We start from the raw sequence: 17,683 nt of genomic DNA, 5'->3' as shown, positions 1-17,683 counted from the left end.
ATCAAAGACTAATATCTGCCCTATTCAAGCCCCCCACCACCATCATACACATAGTTTGGTGTGTGTGTGTGTGTGTGTGTGTGTGTGTGTGTGTGTGTGTGTGTGTGTGTGTGTGTAGTATGCATGTGTACTTTGCTCACACTGACAAACTAATTCTAACCATCGCAACAGAGGGACATGTGTGCACTCGAGGGGCGAAAAAGAGACCTATGAACAAGTCAAGTAACACAATCAAGACAGCCCAGTGTAGGGTGGGCAACGCTCAGAAATAACATATGAAGGGAGGCACACTTCAAGAAGAAATGTTGCTGTTGCAGATATAGTGTGCTTCTGTGACCACTCTTGCGAGCTTGAATTGCTCCTTCATTGCATTTTGGTCGATGTGACCACTCCAAGGGCATTGTCTGGGATGTCCATATGAAATTCCCCCCAAGTGGATGTGCTCATGTGAAGATTCCAAAGCCAACCTAAAGTCCTGGGGACCCACAAGGTACCACATTGTATCGGGATGTACGACGGCTCATCGACCTCCTACCAGTAGAGGAACAAGTTGGCTGCAACCAGCTTGCCTGATGGGTGCGATCTTCCCATGTCGCGCCATGCCAAGACCGAGTGGGAGGTGTCGCGGTGGTCCATGTCCGCTTCAGGCTTGCTTTGATTGACAGCGTTTATTGCTACGTATTGTGAGTAAAAAGACAAAGTAACAATTATGTTTAAGTGATACTGTCCCATTTTTGGAATTAAGCTTATTTTACACTTCTTCTTGAGTTAAATGATTGATTTTTACCTTTCTCCTGTACTTTCAATCGTTCTCCGAGTATGGCAGTGCAAATTTTATCTCTAAGCTAGCAGTTAACATTGAGTCCTATGAGACCAGTTAACCGCCAACTGGTCTGACAGGACTCAATATTAGGGACGTTGGACTGAGTCACCAGGTACAGTAAGAATATAATGAGCATTTCATGTCTTGCTGATTTTGTTGTTGGTTTGCCGTACTGATAAAGACATGAATAGTCTATCATTTTAATGGTAGGTGTATTCTAACATGCAGGGACAGAATATCAAAAAGAAAATGCAGAAAGTAACATCTTCCCCTCAATTAAAAAGAAATCAATTATTATATAATCTTAGAAGTATTTGATCCCCTGTCAACTATTAAGTTCTGGTCCCACAGAATAGGTAGACACTTCCAATCAACTTGTCAACTGAATTAAAGATGGGCCACACCTGTGCTTGTTTCTAATCTTATTCTACATCCAGGCTGCAACAATATCTTGCTTCCTTACTTTTTTACATTAAAGCTAATGCTCAACTATGAACACTATTTGTTTCAGATGTTCCACTCTGGAGCTGAAATGAACCCTGCCAGATCCTTCACCCCTGCTCTGTTCAAGAGGAACTTCATGAACCACTGGGTAAGAAAAAATATATACATTTTGTATATAAACTACTGTATGTATTGTATTGTATGTAAACTACTTTCAGGTCATGTATAGATGTATGTGGTCTGCACTGTTAGTGTGTCAAGAAGTATTCAATTAAATTAGTTATTACATTGTGTATTGATGTTTTGCAGAATGCACCATGCACTGCGTGTCTTAAGATTGTTCTCTCTTGCTCCGATGTCTCTGCAGCTTGCATGTAACTATAATATGGTTTCTGTTCTCCCCTCCTCCTGCAGGTGTACTGGGTGGGTCCCATGATCTGTGGTTCTATGTGCGCCGTCATGCATGACTTCATGCTCTTCCCCAGCATTTGTGGCCTGGCCGAGAGGGTAGCCACCCTGAAAGGCAGCCGGCCTCTGGAGCAGGACACCTGTGGGGAGCCCATCAAGCTCAAGATGGTAAATGGTCACCAGCACCATATCAGTCAATCAGACTCCAAACTAGTGTACCTTCAGTCAATGCAAATCAATAGAGAGCACTGCCACCTCTGTCCAAAACTGGAGTAAAACTGTGTGAATATGAAGTGACACATTAATCAAGGACCAGATTTGAAATGTCAGGCTAAATATCTACTTAAATCATATTAGTCGATAAAGTACATTTTAAGATCACTTAATATTAATTGTGTAGATATTCAGCAAAACACTTAAACCATTATCCTTGTTTATTATATGGTTGTGACGTCATCTGTCGAATGCTCCATTCATTTCAACGGGGCTCCCCAACGTTCGGACGTCTGTTATTTTTCGATAACGGACGGGTTGGTCTATAACAGACCGCTGTCAATGGCAACAAGACTTTTCACTGCTAAAGCGACTTTTCAACAAGACTCTAATCCGCTGCTGTGATAGACAGCACCCGTTGTCCTGGCTACCGCTGTCAATGGCAACAATACGTTCACTGCTAAAGCCACTGGCTTGTATACAAGTCAGTGGCTAAAGCGAATGTTTCATAGGCCCATCACTCCGCAGGGGGTCCGGTCTTTTGTCACTCTAATCAGCTGCTGTGATAGACAACAGCTGTTGTCCTGGCTACCTAGCTGTTGCCTAGCGGTGTTCAGTGTTGCCAAGTCCGCTTATTATAAGCGACATTGGGCTTCTTTTTTTGAGCAGTCGCTTTAAATTTTGTAAAGTCGCGGGTTGCGTTTTTTTTGGGCTTGCTCTTTTCAGGGTTGGGCTTGCTGTTTTCTCCTGCTCTGCCGGTCATTTGAATGTGTTTCTCAATGGCAACTCGTTTTTTCTCACTCATCCTTACAAGTGACCCTACTACAGCATTGTTAACTGCCACTTTCTGTGGTCACTTGAGGGGATTTTAGCTGCCACGCAGACCCCAGCAAAGAGCAAGGTCTTCCCTGACTAGGCACGCGACTGACGACCCACCCCTTCGGTTGCTTATTTTGGGCTTGTTTTCACTACGAGCGTCAGTCGCTTCTTTTGGGCTTGTTTTCAAGACGTCAGTCGCTTATTTGTCGTAGAAAATCTGGCAACACTGGCGGTGTTCCACAACGGCACTGTTTTGTTTTGCGCAGCAACAATCTTAACATTAAATAGGTCTAAAGAAATGTCCCCGCCATGTGTGAATCATTTAAGTATATCCATATAATAAGCGGGTTAACATTCGGCGAGTCGGTCGCTTTGTGGAATAGCAGCACTTCAGAGAGAACAAGACCCCTCCGCTCCGCGTCGGGGTCTAAAGATTCTCTCTGTCGTGCTGCTATTCCACGGTAGCGACCTTCTCGCCGAACGTTAACCCTTACATAGTGTTGATGGGAATTTTCACATTATTAAAGGCCAACTTCCGATAAAGTTTTACTCGCTCCTTTTGAAAGTCGGACGGTCACCTCAAGTTAAACTCGCATGCAAGGCTTCATAGTGGTGCGTCACCTCGCCTGGCTGTGTTTCCCAATTGACATAAACAATGCAGAGCTACGAGCGAATCACGAAAGCCTGTCTGTGTTGCATCACATCGAAAGAACGCGTTGCCCACATGGGTTTATGTCGACCCATTTTTCTAAAAACATGTCGAGTATTTTTTCTGCTTGTTTTCAAAACAAGCAACGCCTGGTGGCCCGCAACCTAGCTTAGCTATCAGCTGGTTGCTACTCTCAGATACACACAGAGCACACAGCCAGTTTACATACAGCCTCCCCACCTCTAGAATGTCTCTGCAGAGCAGGGGGAGAGAGCCAATCAGAGACGGATAGCCAAGAGAAACCCGGAAAACCCTCTCGTTTGTCCACAAGGCACCTTGATTGCTTGCAAAAACGGCTTGAAACAAAGCAATCAGAACGTTTTTTTAAACAGGACCAAAGCGTAACGCATTCAATAACAATGGGGGACACGGCAGTATTAATGCGATAACTATGAGAGGACATCTTTAAGCAATTTTTTGACACAGATGAGCCACCTTTTCCATTCATTTACATTTCTCAGGTCTACCTCCAAATAATGGCTGGCAGGATTGTCATGAAAAAAGGGGTGGGGTCACCTCTAGTCTAATGTTCTTCCCCTATGGGAAGCACATTAAGGTCATGATGTGGCCCAGACCAGAGAAGGTCAATGGTTATTACGAGAGACAAAAATCTAGACTTTTTTTCGGGTAGTACTGTCCACTAAGTAGCGCCAACCAAGGAGCGTGGAGGAGCGCAGTGGCTTCACACACTGCGTTTGGATTGGTCGACCGACTGCATTGCTGTGATCACGACTGCTGTAAAGCAATTTCGATAGCAAGGTGCTAGTGGAGGCTGACTCCTAAATGCCAAAGCTGTAAGAAATTAGAAGTACATGACTCCCAGGTTATTGTACATTTCATTTAAATCCACATTGGTTTCTCAGAACCCACAGTAATATTGTCAGGTTTCAGCCGACGGCGAGCACAATTGTCAGTTATTAGCGCCAGCCTTATAGGCTGCGCTGTCTCGACAGCGCTGTCTCGACAGCGCTCCCTAGGTGAACTGCAGGCACGGGTTGGATGGCAAGTTAAGACACTGTATGTAAACCCACTGTGCCTAGAACGTCTCTAGACATGTACCCTATAGTAATCGTATGGAGGGAACTGAAAAACCCATTTGGCAAGCCACAGCCACTAAATCTTATAGGAATGTTGTCTTTTCTTTGCAGATCATCTCTAAATCATTATGTGCACAAACATTGTCATCCACTAAACAAAACGTCTGACCTCGGTCCTAGAGAACAAGGGCTTTTCCAATTAGTACTTTGTATTTCATTGAGGTAAAATAAGTACTTGACCCCTCTAGCCAAAGAAGACAAATGCAATTAATATGATATTCGTTAATGTGGTTTTCCGGATTTTCTTTCTGATATTCTGTCTGTCTTAGAATGCGCCTACCATTAAAGTTATAGATTGATCATGTTTTTATCAGTTGACGAACCAACAAATTCAGCAAAGGATCAAATACTTTTTCAATGTGCGAACCTGCTCTCACCCTTGAACTGTTCTATTTGGGGCCACACGCATGCTTATTTCTCTACATCCAGGCTGCAACAATTTATCACTTCTTTACTTTTTTACATTAAAGCTAATACTCAACTATGAACACTTTGCTTTTGTTTTTTCAGATGTTCCACACTGGAGCTGAAATGAACCCTGCCAGATCCTTCACCTCTGCTGTGTTCAAGAGGAACTTCATAAACCACTTGGTAAGAGAAAAATATATACAAATTATGCATTAAAACCATGTGTATACCCCCCCAATGTTTGGAAACTACTTTCAGGTCAGATATAGAATTATGTGGTCTCCACTGTTGGCGTCGAGAAGTTTTCAATGTGGTCTGCACTGTTAGTGTAGAATTAAATTACCATAGTTATTACGTTATGTATTGGTGTGTTGCAGAAGGTGGCATGGACTACATGTCTTAAGATTGTTCTCTCTTGCTCCATTGTTTCTGCAGCTTACATGTAACTATAATATGGTTTCTGTTCTTCCCTCCTCCTTCAGGTGTACTGGGTGGGTCCCATGATCTGTGGTTCTATTGGCGCCGTCATGCATGACTTCATGCTCTTCCCCCGCATATGTGGCCTGGCCGAGAGGGTAGCCACCCTGAAAGGCAGCCGGCCTCTGGAGCAGGACACCTGTGGGACGCTCATCAAGCTCAAGACCCAAGGGCTTTTCCAACTAGTACTTTGTACTTGATTGGCTATAGGGGTCAAATACTTATTTTCCCTCAAAGACGACAAATGTAATTAATATATTATTTTATATTATTTGTCAACTGAATTCTCACTGTGCAAGGGGGCCCAGAGGGTTTTACATAGACCTGTTAATGATATATAAAAGGGGTTCATTAGAGCTGTTTGAACATAGGGAATTTTGTGCTCCACACCAGTGCATAAACGTACCTTCACAAGAATTTCCTTTAGTGTGATTTAGCTTGATTTCTATATACCTGCGAAATAATGAAGGCAGAACCCTGAAATGTCTGCTCTACTCTGCAATCAGAAAAAAACTCCTTTTGCTTGACCTTACCATCTTTTTCAATGTGCAAACCTGCTCTTACCCTTGAACTGTTCTATTTGGGGCCCCACACATGCTTATTTCTAATCTTATTCTACATCCAGGCTGCAACAATATCTTGCTTCCTTACTTTTTACATTAAAGCTAATACTCAGCTATGAACACTATTTGTTTCAGATGTTCTACACTGAAGCTGAAATGAACCCTGCCAGATCCTTCACCCCTGCTCTGTTCAAGAAGAACTTCATGAACCACTGGGTAAGAAAAAATGTATACATTAAAAACATGCTTAAACCCTCCTATTGTTTGTAAACTACTTTCAGGTCATATATAGATGTATGTGGTCTGCACTGTTGGTGAATCAAGAAGTATTCAATATGGTCTGCACGGTTAGTGAAGAATTCAATTAAATTAGTTACTACATTGTATATTGATGTTTTGTAGAATGTGGCATGCACTGCATGTCTTAACCAATTCATGCCTGATGTTGCGTTGCACAACATTGGCCCTAGCGCCTGGAGCTGCATTACGCAGCATTCAGGCTCATGAGATTTGAGACAACTTCATTAATCTCAAACAAACAGATTTTTGATAAACACATTATAATGAAAGATGAGGTTTTTAGCGTTAAATGCAACGTAGTGCATATTTTTATGTTCTTCAGAAGCTGAGATATTTAGGTTTTTATGGGCTGAGGGTAGCTTTTCTTAAATAGCGCTCAGGCATTCAGCACCCTTTGTTGCAGGTGCCTTAGGCGTCAATGGGTTAAGATTGTTCTGTCTTGCCCCAATGTCTCTGCAGCTTACATGTAACTATAATATGGTTTCTGTTCTTCCCTCCTCCTTCAGGTGTACTGGGTGGGTCCCATGATCTGTGGTTCTATGGGAGCCGTCATGTATGACTTCATGCTCTTCCCCTGCATTTGTGGCCTGGCCGAGAGGGTAGCCACCCTGAAAGGCAGCCGGCCTCTGGAGCAGTACAACTGTGGGAAGCTCATCAAGCTCAAGACCCAGGCCCTATACCGTAACCCTGCCACCAAGCTAGGGGATGCAGTGGCCAGACAGAATTGTTATAGTAGCCCCCTCCTCCCAGCAACCCAGCTCTTCTCCTCCAAGCAACCCAGCTCTTCTCCTCCCAGCAACCCAGCTCTTCTCCTCCCAACAACCCAGCTCTTCTCCTCCAAGCAACCCAGCTCTTCTCCTCCAAGCAACCCAGCTCTTCTCCTCCCAACAATCCAGCTCTCCTCCTCCCAGCAATACAGCTCTCCTCTGTCTCACTGTCTATGACAGTGTTTGTATGTATGCCTTAGTCTGAATGTTCTCTCATCTACATTCTACAATCTACACTCATGACGGGTGAGCTATAACAGTCAACTTGGACATACTTTTTTATCATTACATTTCATTACCAGTATGATCTCAGTTTTGTTTTTCATTTCTTTTGTTATCTACAATACAAGATGTGGATGTTTGATTCGTCTGTGTGTGAGGGACTGAATGACTGAAAATTCACTGCAGCTTTTTATTTTTTGTTTATCATTACAAATCATGCATGTGTTACAGTGTTTGAGGGAGAGTGTGGGCCAGTGCAAAGTGTGTGAGTGTGTGTTTGTGTAGAATGTGCGCGTGTGTGTAATGTGCGCATGTACAGTAGAACGTGTGTGTGTGTGTGTGTGTGTGTGTAGAACGTGTGTTTGTGTGTGTAGAATGTGTGTGTGTGTGTGTAGAACGTGTGTGTGTGTGTGTGTGTAGAACGTGCTTGTGTGTGTGTGTGTAGAATGTGCGTGTGTACAGTAGAGTGTGTGTGTGTGTATAGAACCTGTGTGTGCGTGTGTAGAACGTGCTTGTGTGTGTGTGTGTGTGTATAGAATGTGCATGCGTGTGTGTGTGTGTGTGTAGAATGTGCGTGTTTGCGTTTGTGTGTGTGTGTGTGTGTGTGTAACTCGAGTGTGTGGACTGCTGCTACTATTGGTGGTGGTGTTCTAGACTTGGACTGTGCATTGTTCTGGACTGCAATTGGGTGTTGTGCCTTCAGCTGACTTTGGGGTGAGTACGGCATTGAATGTTTTCTTCTGCATTCTAGTGACATTGTCTCTTGCTTGTTTAGCAATGTATTTTACTGACTTCCTTGGCCACTGAAGGAACTGTGTACCGCACTGCCACTTGGAACTTCAGTTAGGTCTTCAGGACTGGCCTGATGTTCTCTGCTATATTCACAGCACCTGGAATCCATCACCAATCTCAGTCAGTGCTGCTCTGGATATTGCCAACTTCCGTTTGCGTGGAAGGTTTGGCATCCATCGCTTTCACGCTGTATTGCAACCGAGAGGGTCTGGATGCCACTTCTTGACCTCCATTCGGCAGTGCTTGTGGAAGTAGTTCTTCATCCGTGCTGCAGACACTGCTATGCACGTCTTGGCCTTGATGACGACGACACGGTCATCGTTGTGGTCAAGAGAGTTCAGCTTGGCCTTGGCTTCAACCATCCCCACAAACACTGCTATGCACATCTTCACCTTGACACAGTCACCGTTGTGTTCAAGAGGGTTCAGCTTGGCCTTGGCCTCAACCATCCTCACAGAGACACCATGGCTGCAGCTCCACTGCAGGTAGAGTAGCGTAGTGTAGGGTAGGATAGAGTAGAAGCTTTGGCTTAACAGCTCTCTTCTGGTGTTTGTTCTTTCACTCTTGTCTCCCAGCAAGTTCTGGTCAAGGCACATTTCTTTCTTCTTCTTGGAGACGCTGAAGTTTGAGATTGGTGGTGAAGTCTGGGTACTGTGGGAATGGCGGATGTATTCACCCGGGGGGCCAGTCCTGATCTCCTGGCTAGGGGTTCCGAGGGGCAGTTGGGTCCGCAGTTCCTTCGGCTTGCCAACAGGGTCAGTGGAATGCCTTACTGCGCAGGCATGAGGCAGTGTCGCTAGAATGCAGAGGAAGGCATTCAGTGCATTGCTCACCCAGGCTCAGTTGGGGGCACTGCACCCGGTTGTGGTCTGGGATGGTGCGTGGTCTGGATCATGGGCTCCATCGCCAGCAGTGGCAGTGTTCAGCGTGTTTGAGAGAGGGTGTGGGTCTGTGTAAGTGGTTTGTGTGAGAGTGCGTATGTCACGTGTGTGTTTGTCTGTGCATGCGCGTGCGTGTGTATGAGGGGGAGAGAGACTGAATTTTCACAGCAGCTTTTTATTTGATATCATTATCAAATGCCAAAGAATACATGTTATTTTTCTGAGTTGTATTATTATTTGTATTACATTCCATCTGTATTATTTGCCATGATATTAAATTGACTTTGGCTTTGTGTGATGGTTCATGGTTTTTTTTGTGGTACAGAAACGCAGATCAGATTTTTTTTTCCTAAGACGACTGGGCTGAAGTCTGAATCGCTCAGCTAGTCCATACACCACAGGCTGGCATAGCGTATTTATTTCCATTTTTAAAAATTGCATACATTTGAAGGGAAAAGATAGAATTTCAGGACACAAAACAAACTTTTAAAAAAGAAAAAAACTTCTAAGTGTTCCAAACGTTGCATTGAATCAACACTTGGCATAGCAGAGCTGTGACACACACACAATAGCTTAGTAGGTCAATATTCACGTAATTTAAAAAGATCAAGTAACTGCATATTATTGGGTTTAGTTAAAAAAAAAAGGTAGTGACGCTTAGTGACCAATTGCATCCACTGCATATTAGATCACTTACCGTCTCAAATCAGTTTTTCAGTACATCGTCTTCTCTCGTTTAATTGGCATGTCCCAGTCATTGCATTTTACCCTGTATTACATTAACCTAGTGGTTGTTTTAGGGGAAACAACCCATTTTACGCCACTACACTGGCTTTACCAAAGAACTAGGGTTCTTTTTTTTTGTCCCTCTTTGGTTATAAACAACCAAGTTGGCTTTTTTCTTTCTTTTTTTATTGAATGGCTTTGTTGCATATTCATGTTTGTTCTGCAGCTAAGTCTGAATCCGCAAGCAGTCTCCTTGGAAATGTAGTCCTTCAGTGGTTCCTGTAGACACATGACAAACATGCATTAAGTCACAGTGCATCTTTAACGCCCTGTCTATACTACAGTATGTAGGATTGTGGCCAGAGTAGGTATTGCAACTATGCTGCTCACTGAAACTGTGCTGCATGTTGCCAAATATGATCTTTTCATGAATACTTACTAAGTTATAAAGTGATATTTACTATTATGACCAAAGTACAGAAAGTTTTGCAGCTAAAAAAAAAACATTTTTTTGAAGATTCAAAATGGTGGAAATCATGTATGAAAACAGCTATTTTCCCAGTCATAATGAATACTTAGAATTTTATGGTGGTGGTAAACTATTCATGAAAGGTAACATTTGTGAAGGAGCATGGTGAATTCTGTAAATAAACTTAAATATTACACAGTGCACCTTTAAGATATACAAGGTTGCCAGGTATTAATGATGTGTCTAGAAAAAAAGTTTGTGCACTTCGAGTTGTTTGTACACTTCAAATGTTCTCTTTTATATTCTTGTTTGCTCAAAAACGAATGTGAATCAGACTTTATTACACAAAGACCGTTGTTACAATACTTGGCCTATCGGTTTGCAAACGGAAAGGGAAAGGTCTTGCCAGGCCAAGTAATGTGTGGGTACTCAAAGCAAAACATTTTGGAGATGATAATGACCTGCAGCTATCTATTTGTCACAGAACTCATCAAAACGTTCGAAAAAATCCTGCCAATGTCACAAGATGGCAAAATTGCGTCGTGCCCAGGGTGCATGCTTTTTTCTCCGGCGTTGTATTCACAAAATCGCATCATGTCCGGCACAGCACACACACCCTCTCAGCAAAGTGGCGGCGGAATAGAGTTCTTCAGCGGAAGCGGAAGCATGTAGTAGATTGTAGTCTTTCATGTTAGCATTTAAGGACGTCCTGGTTCCTATCGGCTTCCGGCCTCCATTGGGAATGAATAGGGGTAAATTTCAAATAAGCTCCGAGTGCAAGCACGCACTTAGCGAACCCCCGCAAACTGTCGAGGGTGTTAAAAATAGGCTGTAGGTATGACATGGTTGATCCTTTTGTGTCAAACTTCGACATAAATACGATGTTGCGTCCATATGCTAAACCCGGAAGCTTTTGGCGACTACAGAAACGGCGCCAGTATCTAACGGCATGTACGTGCGGAAGGTTGTACCCATGGCAACCAAAGGAAAGTATGTAGTTCGGAAGTTTTAATGATCAGAAAGGGGTTAGCAATATTGAATTATAATCGTCATGATTTAACATGTGAATACACCAACATGATGATACGATCCGTTCCACTAATGAGAAAGGGATGCGGGGACACGCTAATGTTCGTTGTTGCCGTGCAACTTATATTTTTGCCAAACCTGAATCTCTATGGCGTTTTGCAATGTAAAAAATCGCCAGGGAACCGGTAGTCCAAACGCCGCATACAAGTTGACGTCAACGCTGAAGAGCTCTATTGCGACGAGGAAGTGCCTTGCTAATCAGCGAAGCTAATCAGTCAAATCCTGACCCCTGTGGTAGTTATACCGAATAGTGTTTCACAGGGCCACTGACAGCTTAGCCTGGGCCCAGGACAAAGTCATGCGAAAGTCCCCCCAACACACATTGAATGTAATGTGGATCCCATCCTAATTCCCAGAACCCCCCATTGTTGGGACCAGGACACCTGACCACTTTGCTCCTCAGTGTTGGCTTCCCTGGTCATTTGATCTGATCCAAGAGCAGCAGAGGAACGGCGAAGCGATGCATCATTCATGATCACGCGCCGCAAGCTGACTGATCCCAGAACAGTCCCAGCTGCAGCTGAAGCTGAGGTGCAATATATTTTTTCTTTTTCACTCCGACTGCAGTGTGGTGTGCTGTGTGCGTGCGTGCATGCATGCATGCCAGCGTGCATACGTGCGTACATGCATGCGTGCGTGCGTTGTGGTGATGTGAGGCATGAGTGTGAATCTCAACCCCACACACACACACAGACACACACACCCTCCCTCCCAGCCCAAACACACTTCACACTGGGCCCTTTCTGCAGGTGTTGAGGAAGGGTGTTTCTCTCCCCCTCCCCTCACTCCCTGCTGACATTTTCTTCTCTCATTCACACACACACGCACACACACACTTTCTCTCTCTCTCTCTCTCTCTCTCTCTCTCTCTCTCTCTCTCTCTCTCTCTCTCTCTCTCTCTCTCTCTCTCTCTCTCTCTCTCTCACACACACACACTTTCTGTCTCTCACTCTGTCTCTCGCTCACACATATCCTGCTCTTTCCCACTCTATCTCTCCCCATCTACCTTCCTAACTTCATCTCTCTCTGTCCTTTTCTCCCCCCCCCCCTCTCTCTCTCTCTCTCTCTCTCACCTTCTCTGTGATCCTGGTCTCTGATGCTGAGCATACAGACGCGTCCAGATTGTTCTCATTTAGCTGGAAAGGTCAGGCCCTAAACTCACACAGTCCACAGGCCCCTCAGCAACACCCGACACCTCAGACACACACACACACACACACACACACACACACACACACACACACACACACACACACACACACACACACACACCAGGCCCGTTGCGTTAAGGTAAGCAATTTAGGCAGTTGCCTAGGGCCCCCGAGTAGGTGGGGCCCCCAAGGACGACAAGTTATGTATTCAACAGCAATGACGATTAAATAGCTGTATAATAAGGCAGTGTCATCTGTATGAAGAGCTCTGCTGCGAGGGAAGCAACAGCGCCTACCTAATACCCCCTGCTCGAGGGGGGGGCCTTTCCAATAGGTTTGCATCAGCGACAGCCTCAAGTCAAGTGCCAAAAAATGCAACGATAATTTACTCAAAGTACCCCCATCTGGAGGGGGCCCCCCTTCCAATTGGTCAGAGAAAGCATCAACTCCAGCGCAAATACAAACTGAAAATTAAGCGACATAATCTCTCTCGGTGGATGTTGCACAGACGCCAGTTTACATTACATTTTTGGCTCAAGACAGTTGCTTTTATAATAAAAGTTAGATAATCTCGAAGACAACATATTATCCTCTGTACTGCAACCAAACTGTCCCAGGCCAGAGATTGCTCAATAACACGCCGTTTCTCGAGTCGGAACTGTTTTGGACAGACGCAAGAAGAATAGAATGAACAATGTGCATTACCAATATTTCGGATAACACGAGTCACACAAGTGAGCTGAGTGGGATAGCTGAATTGTAGCACAATAGTCACTTTCTTACTATTAGCTATAATGTGGATTACAAACTGGAACTTGTGGAAACGCGTGGATTACAGTGAGGGGATAGCCTACATTCTGCGGTCAAGACAACGCAAGGTAAGGGCACTGATATTTGTCCCTTGTAATTGACACAGTTGTCAACCACGGAGTAACGCAGGTGGTTGTTCAATCATCCTTGTAACCTACATAAACATACATGTAAGCAACAGTTATTTAGGTAAGCAACAAAGTCTAATGTAATGCTTCCTTCACAGTTTAGATGGAAAAGCCCCATGTAGCAACATGACGACTGACAAGTTAGGAAGGGGGGAAACACAGTTTGACCTTCTGGGAGCAAAACATAATAATACAAATATGTTGGCCCTGCTCCATTGCTCCTCTCCTGGCCACTGTAAATCAGTGAGGCTGGCCCAACAATGTCAAATGATGTAATCTCCAAACAGTTGTTGTGTTCTTCTTTTTTTTCTTCCAAAGCCTGCAAATCCCATCATTGACATGTAAACTCGTAAAGAAAAAGAGACTGGGAGACAGGAAGGAGGAGGATGTTGTTGGTCTGAGTGACCATTCTTCACTTCAGACACAACAACGCCAGGAAAACAAATGGTTGATGTGTGAGTGAACTTGACACCCACCTCATCTTTCAGTTGGGTGTTTCATTTTTATTTTTGGTCTTTTTGACTTTATTTCTGATAGTACAGTGAAGGTGGTGACAGGAGGTGAGTGGGGAGACAGAGAGGGAGAAGGGCCGGCAAAGGACCCGGGCCGGGAATCGAACCCGGGTCAGCCGTATGGTAGACGAGTGCCCTACCGTTTGGCCACGGCAGGGCCCAGCTGGGTGTTTCGACAGGAATAGGATGCCAATGAGGAGTCTGAGTAAATGACATAAGTGGAGTTTGGAGGTGTGGACAAGCAGCAAGAGTCTCACTATAATAATAAGGATACACTGTAACTGCAAGAACATAGAGTAATGAAATATAAACGTATAATAGTACGACTGTCCATATAGAAAATCTTTATTTTGGTTTGCATTTCATACATCTATTATTTAACCCACTATATAAATATGGCCTAAGATGTAAGGAGGAAAAAATACTCTTTTTTTAATAACATATTAAAGAGCAAATGAGAGAGAAGCAAGGAATATACCACAGTAAAGTGCCCTTGTCCATGCCAGATGTGTCGCCAGGATCCGTGCCCAGTTCAAAATATTCAGGAAAAACTACAGCAGTAGAGTATTGTAGTGTAGCAACTTCAGTGTATTCAAATTAATTGGCACATAATTGAAACCATAACTAGACATTTTCTAGTTCTATAGATCCCTCTGCGCTCTATCAGAGATACATCTTTGAGTTAAATGTTCAAGTGTTCCTAAGGGGAGCCCAGTGTGTTTAAGAGCATTCCTTCCATCTCGTAGGGAGCCAGACGCCGTGGCCTGCTCGGCCAGGTTTGGGGCCATATTTGTGCTGGAAGGCAGAACTTGGGAGAGAGGCGAATCGAAAACGAGCCCTCTAGGCGGAATTTACTTAGACATGCTTCGACAACGCCAAAAAAAACTCTTCTCAAATGAAGATTCTCACCAGTGCTATTAGTTCTGCACTGTGGGGAGGCAATGCTAGTGAACAAGTGTGTCCAAACTATGATACTTGAAGATGAGTGGCTTGTTTGTTTTATGTGCTGGCTTGGCTGTGGCAGACATTTTCAGAACATTTATTAAGGGCTTTGGCAAAGGTGGAGGATTGTTACTGGCTCTGACTCTGCCGTGTCAGAGGTGTCCAGGAATGCAGGGCCTGTCTCTCTTACTATCTGTCTAACTGTCAGTGCTCTAGCAAAATTAGTTTATTTTTTAAAAGAGCAATAATTACTTCATGAGTCGTGGACATACCTTACCGACACACACACACACACACACTTTAATTCCGACAACATACATGCTCTCTCTTCTCCCTCTTAAGACCTTCACTCCTTTTTTTCTTTGTAAAGGATTGCTTCTGTCCAACTCTTTGAGAGTGCATCCTTTTAATAGCTGTCAAAGGACAGGGTATGTGTTCTATTCCAGGTCTGACAGTTTATATAATGAAAGAAGTTACAAGAAATACAAAGGTGGACTGATATACCGGATTAAATATTGGAAATTCATATCAACACGTTCCATTATCCTGTGAACAGGGTTTTTTTTACACACTTCTGTTTTTCCTCAAAAAAGTTGAGGTAAAAACCTTGAACCAGCGCCAAAATAAACAGTCATCTCAAACTACATGCCTGCAACAGCTGCCAACCTCAAATCCCTCCCATACATACATATAGTATATTCTGACAGGAAGCCTGAAGGCAGTAAAAATAAATACTTTCAAAAGAGCCACCGAGTGTACATACCTGTATATACTGTGTGTTCAATCCTGAGCCCAATGGCCTCGTAAGGATAACAGCTTGTGATTGGTCCAGCCATTGATAGAGGTACAGGTGTTTGGACATGGCCAATTGGGGTGCAATAAAGCTGGAATTCACCGTGTCTGGATGGGGAGTGGAGTGGAGTGGAGCGAAGCCTGTGGCATGAGCTCCACTGAAATGGGTACTTATTTGTGATTCATTTCAACAATCCAGTGGAAGTTTATAGCAGGACGTCTGCGTCTGCGTCTTCTCAAGCCCAGCTTCATAGCTGTGCCCAGTCCGGGGCCCCCAGGACCAGGCCTCCATGCCTGGGGCTGCCTCTCAGCCAGGAACACGGCAGCTCCAGGCATGATATAAGCTCTGCCCCATTATTATTTTTTTTACCTCTAACACTCAAAACATGGAATAGTCTACCCAGTAACCTAAAAAGTATTACTGATTATCAGGCCTTCTCAAGGGGTGTGAAAAAATGGATATTAACCAATCAGCCTTGTCAACATTAGTCATATGTTTTTTTAAAATATGACTCACACTGTATGCCATTTTAATGTGTGTGTGTGGGGGGGGGGGTGTATGACGCATGGCCTATGGATGTGCTTACTTGTTTATATCTTTGTTTGTTTATGTTATTGTATTTTAATATTTGTTTTACCTGTCCAGGGACTGCAGATGGAAAGTAGCTATATACGTAGCTAATAATCTGGCACAAGCCATCTTGTTACTTCTGTAATCAATGTGTATTGTGCATGGTCCCTGTTGAACTAAACTAAATAAACTAAACTTAACTAAACTTGCTTGTGCATGTGAAACTGTAGTGCGTGCCAATGCTATTGAGAGTGATGGGAAATGCTTGAAATCCCTTCAAACTTCCCCTTGAGTCAGAGTGATGGTGGGACACCCATAGATTTGTATATAGAAAATACAGATCTATGGGACACCTACTGCGAACAGAGTGGAAGATGACGTCACAAAGTTGAAGATTAAGTGAGGCGAATGGGCGAATTGGGCGAATGTGGAGTGGGGAGAAATGGGCCACAGCCTTGGGCCATGATGCCCCAGATCACTAGCTACTGTAAAGAGCTACTGTAAAGTGATACTGTAAAGTGCCTGATGCCTTGATGGCTGCTTAACCCTATCCAGACCGGGCTTTTTTGGCATTCCTGGGACCGGGGGGGGGCTCTTTTGACCCCCCCCTCATAACTTAGGAACTGAATGCCGTATGACCACCAAACTTGGAGGGGATGATCTTCAGCCAAAGATCTATGAATGACATCAGTTTGGTGTCATTATTTTATATTATGACATCATTATGACGTCATTTCCTGTTTTTATTGCCCAAAATGTCACCTTCATGTATTTTCCATCTAACTTGGGAAATGCACATAAATTTTGCTTATTATTTGCGTCAGACCACTTCAAATGTTCACAAGGGTGTCTGATGCTGATGAAAATGTAAAAAAATATGAAAAGTGATGATGATGAGACTTAGATCAGTGATTTTTGGTCAGGCGTACCTGTCAGAAAACCGTTGCCATGGCAACAACAAAAACTATAAACCTAATCTTTTGGTATCACACTGTAGCCAACTTCATTTTAGGAAAAGTCACAAAGTTTCGTAGTCATAGCTTTAGTCATTCAGGAGTTATACGACATCAAAGTTGGTGCGGGCACTTTTAGCCCCCCCCCGGTCTGGATAGGGTTAAAGTGCATGACTACTTTCAGTAGACCGTGAAGGCAGCAGCTCACAGACTTTCCATTTTGTGCATAGTATTATTGTCAGGGCTGCAGTACTCGCGTCAGGACTCCAGACTTGAGTCCAGGTCAAGTCTGTTTTTCTATGAACTTGGACTTCACTTGGACTCTAATCTTTTTGGAAGCGTTCTTGTATTAGATTCAAACCTCTTTTGACTTTCTGACTTGACTAGTCCTGGTCTTGGACTCGTCTTGGACTTTACAAAGGTGGATTTGACTACAGCCCTGACAACTGTGCACAGCAGCGTAAAACAAAAGTCTTTATTAAACCACAAATTCTAAGAGAGTGAGATTTATTATTCTAATCACAATGAAAAGGATTTTGTAGTCAACAGTTGTCTCTTGCAAACTATTAACAGGACTTTTCTGGGTAAGTCCTTTGCGGAAATTAGTCAGAGCCAGC

The 17,683-nt window shown here is 43.8% G+C and overlaps 1 protein-coding gene across 1 annotated transcript; it reads left to right on the top strand.

The window, feature by feature from the left end:
* The first annotated feature begins 261 nt into the window (after positions 1–261).
* LOC134469893 (uncharacterized) lies at positions 262–15,885 on the top strand. Its single transcript, XM_063223918.1, has 9 exons — positions 262–683; positions 1,335–1,415; positions 1,682–1,843; positions 5,024–5,104; positions 5,404–5,473; positions 5,513–5,583; positions 6,097–6,177; positions 6,768–6,971; positions 15,742–15,885. Exons 2-9 carry the CDS (start codon positions 1,335–1,337, stop codon positions 15,883–15,885), a joined length of 894 nt encoding a protein of 297 aa, XP_063079988.1. The 5' UTR covers positions 262–683.
* The last annotated feature ends 1,798 nt before the right edge of the window (positions 15,886–17,683 follow it).

This window comes from Engraulis encrasicolus, chromosome 19 (assembly GCF_034702125.1).
Source record: "Engraulis encrasicolus isolate BLACKSEA-1 chromosome 19, IST_EnEncr_1.0, whole genome shotgun sequence".
NCBI lineage: Eukaryota > Metazoa > Chordata > Actinopteri > Clupeiformes > Engraulidae > Engraulis > Engraulis encrasicolus.
The sequence above is the reverse complement of the archived record's forward strand: the minus strand, read 5'-3'. Positions and strand labels throughout refer to the sequence as shown.

What these genes read in the sequence shown, in the direction of transcription:
- LOC134469893 (XM_063223918.1), top strand. Translation starts at nt 1,335, where the DNA reads ATGTTCCACTCTGGAGCTGAAATGAACCCTGCCAGATCCTTCACCCCT. An exon ending in GGAACTTCATGAACCACTGG is followed by an intron (nt 1,416 to 1,681) that starts GTAAGAAAAAAT and finishes CTCCTCCTGCAG; the next exon opens with GTGTACTGGGTGGGTCCCAT. An exon ending in AGAACTTCATGAACCACTGG is followed by an intron (nt 6,178 to 6,767) that starts GTAAGAAAAAAT and finishes CTCCTCCTTCAG; the next exon opens with GTGTACTGGGTGGGTCCCAT.